The sequence below is a fragment of the Brassica oleracea genome, chromosome C9, assembly GCF_000695525.1.
Source record: "Brassica oleracea var. oleracea cultivar TO1000 chromosome C9, BOL, whole genome shotgun sequence".
Taxonomy (NCBI): domain Eukaryota; kingdom Viridiplantae; phylum Streptophyta; class Magnoliopsida; order Brassicales; family Brassicaceae; genus Brassica; species Brassica oleracea.
Window position 1 is genome coordinate 16,957,301 of NC_027756.1, and position 7,304 is coordinate 16,964,604.

At 32.8% G+C, this 7,304-nt stretch overlaps 1 protein-coding gene across 1 annotated transcript; it reads left to right on the plus strand.

The window, feature by feature from the left end:
* Positions 1-6,389: 6,389 nt before the first annotated feature.
* On the plus strand, positions 6,390-7,304 carry LOC106315883 (protein MIZU-KUSSEI 1). The gene has a single exon (XM_013753717.1). The coding sequence runs from the start codon at positions 6,405-6,407 to the stop codon at positions 7,224-7,226; it is 822 nt and encodes a 273-aa protein (XP_013609171.1). The 5' UTR covers positions 6,390-6,404; the 3' UTR covers positions 7,227-7,304.

The window sequence follows — 7,304 nt, forward strand, 5'->3', positions numbered from 1 at the left end:
GAGGTCTCAATTCACTGTTTCTCATCAGTAATCCATTATTTTGCCCAGCTAGCAATAGACTCATCCACGGACTTATAGTCCTGGATTCTGGGATTCTTCCAATCAAATAGGGCATTTGGTAATAATACCGTTCTTCGGTGATCATATCTCGATTTTTAACTTTGTCCATAGGTCTAGAGGATTCTCTATAGTCAGATACTGATCTTTGAGACTCTTAATAAGATGATGGCTAATAATTAATATTGCCATGTATCAGTCTTTCTCATTGGCATTATTGTCTTCTATGATACATTCACCAAGTCTTTTTGACTTTAGGATAATCTTTGTATCCAATGCCCACCGTAAATAATTATCTCCAGAGAGATTTAGGGCAGCAAAATCCAGGTTGATTTTTGACATCTCTAATCATATATCACTCAATATTTAGGTATAATTTTCATGCGACTTTACTCTTAAAAACAATCAATTCTGATTTCAATCTTGTGAGGACAATGAGACTATCAATCTTAAAGACATTTAATCAATCAGTCAATTTCTAGCAAGTCTCAGCAATACTATTTCTATGTGCTCATAATATTATGGTTTATCAAGACTGGCAAAAACAGCATGAATTTCAATGAATCAGTTTCAATGCTGATTTTAGCAATACTAGAATATAGATTTCAAGCATGAATTTCAATGAATCAGTTTCAATGCTGATTTTAGCAATACTAGAATATAGATTTCAAGCATGAATTTCAATGAATCAGTTTCAAGACTGATTTTAGCAATACTAGAATATAGATTTCAAGCATGAATTTTCATGAATCAGTTTCAAGGCTGATTGGTATTTAGCATAAACCATGTGTAAATAATTTATCTAGTATCCGAATTTATCAAACCTCAAAAACATATAATCAGATCAATCAATTTAATCGAACTTAGCATCCAATCTTAAACCTCAAGACATTAGATTTTATCATGAATCTATCAACCTAGCACACGGATTTTCAATTCTCAAAGACATCCAAATCAGATCAATATAACCTATCATACGGATTATTTAGGGTTTCTATTTAAAACAGATCAGATTACAAAACTATCAATCCTAGCAGATGATATTAAACCTCAAGAATCATGCAATCAGATCACTCGGATTTTAAACAAGTAAACCTCAATCAATCTATCAACCTAGCATCAGATTCAATCAGATTTAAAACCTCAATGATCAAAACCGAAAACAGTTTTGATTTCAAAATATTCGATTAGGGTTTTAATATGTGATTTGATAATTATAGTATAATTAATTCTGATACTTATATTATTTAGGGTTTATAGATATATGGTTAGGGTTTATCGGATTTTAACTTGTAAAAACCGATTTGGGGTTTTAATCATGTAGGAACATGATTTAGGGTTTCGGGTATCAAACTTTTAGAATTTTGATTTACTCAGTTAGGATTTTTGATCTATTACCCTATGGTTTTGATTCATAAAGATTAGGGTTTTAGGGTTTCATTCTTTATCAATCAATCCATGTTCGATTATGGGTTCTTAGGTTTTGAATTACCGTTTAACCTTAGATGATTGTTGAACGGACCACCAAAGAGTATGAACCGCGAGCTGGAATGGATCGAGTCGCTTCTATCGGGTCGCGGACGGTAAGCTTTGCTGTCGGGAATGCGAGCCGTCCGGGATGCGAGCCGTCCGGGATGCGAGCTGAGGCTGAGTTCGTCTGAGTTAGGATCGGACTGTGATCGTCTGTAGGCTGAGTTGAGACGGATCGCGAGCTGGCTGCTATCGGATCAGGAACGCCTAGGACCGGGATGCAAGAGACGCGATCGAGGGTTAGGGTTTGTCGGGTCGCGGCTAGGGTTAGGGTTTTTCGATTTTGGTTTTTGTTCAGAATGTTTAGAGTTTCGTGCTGATAACGTGTTATAAAAGTAATGGAAAAGTCTATCTTTATTCATAACATAGAAATTCCTTATATAGGAGATTACACCGTCATAGATAAATGGAAAGATTACAAATCATAATCTCTTGGTTATGAGCCATCCACAATCTGGTTCATAACAAAAACTTAATTTTTGGCCTATTTCTGATGTAAGTCGGTAAACTTAGTGAAAGTAGTTTAATTGGTCGAATTTTTTTTTGTAAGTAGATTAGACTTACTAACAAATATTTGAGAGGGGAATAAGCACGGAAAAGAAATGCAAAGTGGCAAAATGATATTTTGGACTGCTTTCTATGTGCGGTGCTTAAAACATAAACCCCAAATTAAAAAATAAATTTAAAATTGACTTCTTTAAGAATTTTATAAAATAAAATATTTGTATAAAATAATATTTAAATTAAAAATATTTAGTTGTGAAGTGTAGTCTTCCGGTTCTGCTATTTTATAATGCACATCGCTTATTAGGTTGTAATTGGACTGTTGATTTTTGGATTAGAATGATTAATTTCATTAATTCTATGGAAACTTTTTTACGTTGACATGAATAAAATAGAATGTTCATTACAACAATTCCACAAACATTCAAAAATAAAGAAAAAACATTCCTAAACATTTTTCTACAATTATGATCATGAATAAATAGAAAAATATTATTTTCTAAAACTAATTCTATTTATCTTATTCCATCTATTTTAATTCCTTCCATAGTTACAGGTTACGGTTACAGCCTTAAACACCATATTCCGTCGATATGTGGTATCCTGTTTGGCAGCCGATACATTGTTTTAGGAGGTTTGAAATAATTATTTAGTGATCTTACGATTTTTTTTTAACGCTGTTACGATATTACAATTATGAGAAAGATTATATAGACGATACGACAACCGACAATATTGTATGTCTTATAAGGATTTACGCCTAACTGCGTCACCTGAGCCGTCTTACGAAGATCACGTCTGGCCGAGTTTACTTGCACCATGTTGAAGATCCCTTGTAAGTCTTTCCTCCGTAGCCTGCATAATTGTTTAATAAATCATTTTTTCGGAAATTGAAACTTGTACCTGATGGTGTAAAAGCATTGATGAACACTTAGTCAAACCATTGGACTCCACAATGATCTTACAATCATAACGTGAATCTTTTTTTCTTTTGACATCATTCGTATGATATCGGGAATAACTACACATATAACTTACGCATCCTTCAACTACTCTTGGTTAAGCACATTTAATTTTATAGTTTTTTTTTTAAAAAAAGAAATAAGTTTACTTTAGTGATATAGGTAGTCAAATCAATTTTCTTAAAATTTATATTTTTTTTTATCAAACCTCTCTTAAAATCTACACATACACTACCATGTACCTAATTACGGTGCTTCAGTCACCTCCATCGATAGAACATGTTTTTCTTTATCTCACCAGGACCATCGTTTCGATGGTGTGAGCCCATTCACCTCGACACTCATATGAGTTAGGGTCTGATACCACTGATTATGCTCTGGCTGTCACCACATGTGAACCCCCCACACACACTCGGATTATGAGTTCACTTGCATGGTGGCTGGTGCTTTATTTTGAGGAAGTTCAAAAGATTTTACTGACCATGCAACTACCACATATTATTTTCTATGTTTTAGTCTCGCTTGCATGGTACCGAAAATGACTTTCCGATACATTACTCCTTCTTTAACTATTTCAGCTCAAATATACTTAACTTCCAATTTTTTTTCTAAACAAGTAACTAGAACGATAAATACATTTTAATAACATAGATAACATAATCAATTTTAAATATCTATATATACTGAAAACTGGAATGTTACATTTACTCTAGTGGATCTATGTGAATGTTTTAGCTAAAGTTTATTAATGGTATCTCATATATTTTATGCATATGCTTCTTTGTCATATGGGGGTTTTCTCTCTCTTTTTATGCATATGCATATGCATGTGTTTCTCACTGTTGTAAAGCGATGAATAGATATCTACTTAGAGCATTTCCAAGAACAACCTTAACACTTCAAATATAAGGTTTTATGTACTCTAAGAGTAATTTCAAAACTTCAAATTATAAAGTTTTGTACAATGAAACCTCAAATATAAGGTTTCACTATACAAAACCTTATATTGGAGGTTTCATATTTTTTGGTCCTTGTACTTGTATGTTTTTTAAAAAGTCTTGATAACTTTCTTGTTTATCATTTTAGTCCATATAATTTTATATCTTTTATATATTTTTGTAAATTTAACTTTTACATATAAATTTAAATAAATATATGATCATTTATCACTTCAAGATGCACTAATTAATCATATATTGGAGCATTATTGAAATACTAATGAATAATTATGTATTATTAGAAAATGATTTCACTTCTAAGTCTTTTATTTATATGTAATTTGCTATTATAATGTAATGGTTTATTAATCAATATTGTTTATAATAGTTTTATTGTATGTTTTTAGTTGTTATAAAAAAATTATGGTTTTATTTGATTTCTTCAAAAGTAAGGACTATAATATAAAATCTAAAACTTTTAAGGTTTGTTTTAAGATTTACCATCGGAAAATAGCATCATCAAACCTCAAATATAAGGTTCAGCAAACCTTAAATATAAGGTTGCTTTTTGGAGATGGGCTTAGAACACTATATTCGATTATGGTATAATCTTGTAAGCTTTGTTTTCTTAGTGACCCATTCCCTTCTCTCCATTCCACTATGAAATACCATTAAAAGAAATATGGTTTTAATTCTATGATTAAATTAAAAAAAAATCTATGATTAAATATAGATATATGGTCACATTCATCTTTTTCGTTACCATCGTTTTCATGATGTTTTTTTTTTTCTTCATGATGTTGCGCTGTGTAGACCTCCTTTGAAAAGTTTTACGCTCTTTTTGTTGAAAGTTATAACGCTCTTTCCATTGAATGTATACAGTATCTTTATCTTGAGAGTGATTTTACACATGAAAACGATCAAAAAGGAAAAAACATATTGCAACTGGATTAAATGATGTGGAATGGTTGATTTCTTTTAATTTTATAGATTTTTTTACCATTTATTATGAATAACTATTCTATAACAACTTTGTTCATGGATGATACGAATAAATTTTATTCCATTTTTTTTATATTCCATTATTATCATTTCATTTTTTTTTTTTTTTTGATAATCTAGGTAACCGGACACTCTAGAAAAAATCCGACTAGTGCCTAAGTATACCTTCGCAGAAGATATCCGGGAAAACCGTCTTATTCACCCTATTTAATCCATGGTGGCCAACGAAATTCGAATCCGGGTCCTTATTGGACCGAAGACCATCCTTGCTTCGGTTATTCTATTTATTTTTATTCCACGAATTCAAAGAAGCATTATACGGGGTGAGCAGTTATATGGAGTGGCGACATTAAATAAATATTAGATTATCTGTTCTTGTCAAATCAGATTATATGTTCTTGTCAAATAAACAAAATATTAAACTCGAAATAATGGTATAGGTGATCAGTGCCAGCCCTACTAATTCGGTGGCTTAATGCACATTAGCATAACATAGTGCTATATTTAACTACCAAACGATTTGAGCAATATTGTTTACTTATAACTGATTATAACATAACATTATATATTTTAAATATTTAAAAAAAAAAGCAAAGGTGATCCCGCATTTTTTTTTTTTGATAAAAAAATTGCTGGTGATGAGATGATCCCGCATTTTACAAATATATATATATAATGAAATAATGGTATATATGATGATTCTAAACAAAACACACACACACACACAAAGTCGAAGTGGTATATATCAGGAACCACTAAGCTGAGAAGCAGCTCATAGAAACAAAAACGAAACACAAAATGTACACCCATTTTGATAAATCTAGGTAAACATGAATGTATTACAAAAAGTCCAAATGATAATACATATATATTAGATCGACAGTATTCTTATACAAATTCAAATTTAGGGTCGTGTTCTCTTTTGTTAAAAGACCACTAATATAACAGAGACTGACTTGTCTGTCAGAATGCAAGAAAGAATATATAGTCGAAAGTCTATTTTAAAATACAGACTCTCAGATTTATCAAACTTCAACTTTTCTGAAGGAAAATCAATTTTCCTATAGAACCCTGAAAAATCTTCGACCAGTCATGGCTATAAGATATATTCACAACTCTATAATTCTATTAGATTTTGCTCGAGAAGAGTCCTTAATAATCGAATTTAATTGATAATAGTTATGTAAGTAGAAGCGCTGATTTTGATGTTTAATACAATAGCTTTCGAAGTGAGAAATGCCATGCATTATTGTCTTCTAAATCATAAACCAGGAAAAGAAACAATGTGAAAAAGTGGCTTCTCCAATTTGGTTTCCCTTTTTAAAAAGATTCCGAAACCAAATGACAAACCATCTTCCTAACTTAGTAGTAGTACTAGACCCCCCTCCCTCCCTTCCCCACCCAACTAGTGATGTATCTTTCTATATATAATTTATATTCACATGCTCAACCCTTGTATTCATCCAATCCACACATATTCATAACAACACCAAGAAAGGATAAACAAGTAAAAGCTATGCCGATCCGATCTAGCCCTTTCTTCAATATGGAGAGCTCGGCTGTGCTCTCTATGTTGCGGCACACCGGCAAGTCCATGGATTCTAAACATCCAAAGAAATCTTCAGGAAGCATCGGTGGCGGGGTACTCAAAATGTTCAAACTCTTGCCAATGCTATCATCCGGTTGCAAGATGGTGAACTTGTTAAGTAGAGGGCATCGAAAACCCTTACTTAAAGACTTTGCAACTACGGGAACAATATTCGGGTTCCGCAAAGGAAGAGTGTTTCTTGCAATACAAGAAGATCCTCATTGCCTGCCAACGTTCATCATCGAGCTCCCCATGCTGACCTCGGCGCTGCAGAAGGAGATGGCCTCGGAGACCGTGAGGATTGCTCTAGAAAGCGAAACAAAGACACCGAGGAAGAAGGTGTTGGAGGAGTTTGTGTGGGGGATTTACTGTAACGGACGGAAAATCGGGTATTCGATAAGGAGAAAGAACATGAGCGAGGAGGAGATGTATGTGATTGATGCACTAAGAGGTGTTTCCATGGGAGCTGGAGTTTTACCATGTAGAGACCAATACGAGCAAGAGACAGAAGGAGAAATGACTTACATGAGAGCTCGTTTCGATAGAGTTGTTGGGTCTAAGGACTCTGAAGCATTGTATATGATTAACCCTGAAGGTAGTGGTCAGGATACAGAGCTTAGTATCTTCTTTCTCCGGTCTCATTAATTGTTGTTACACGTTTCTTTTTGACGTCCGTTTTTACTCTGTTTTAAAGTCAATTAAATGGTGATAAAAATAATATTT

Bases quoted from the DNA above. Each gene is read 5' to 3' on its own strand.
- LOC106315883 (XM_013753717.1), top strand. From the start codon at position 6,405: ATGTATCTTTCTATATATAATTTATATTCACATGCTCAACCCTTGTAT.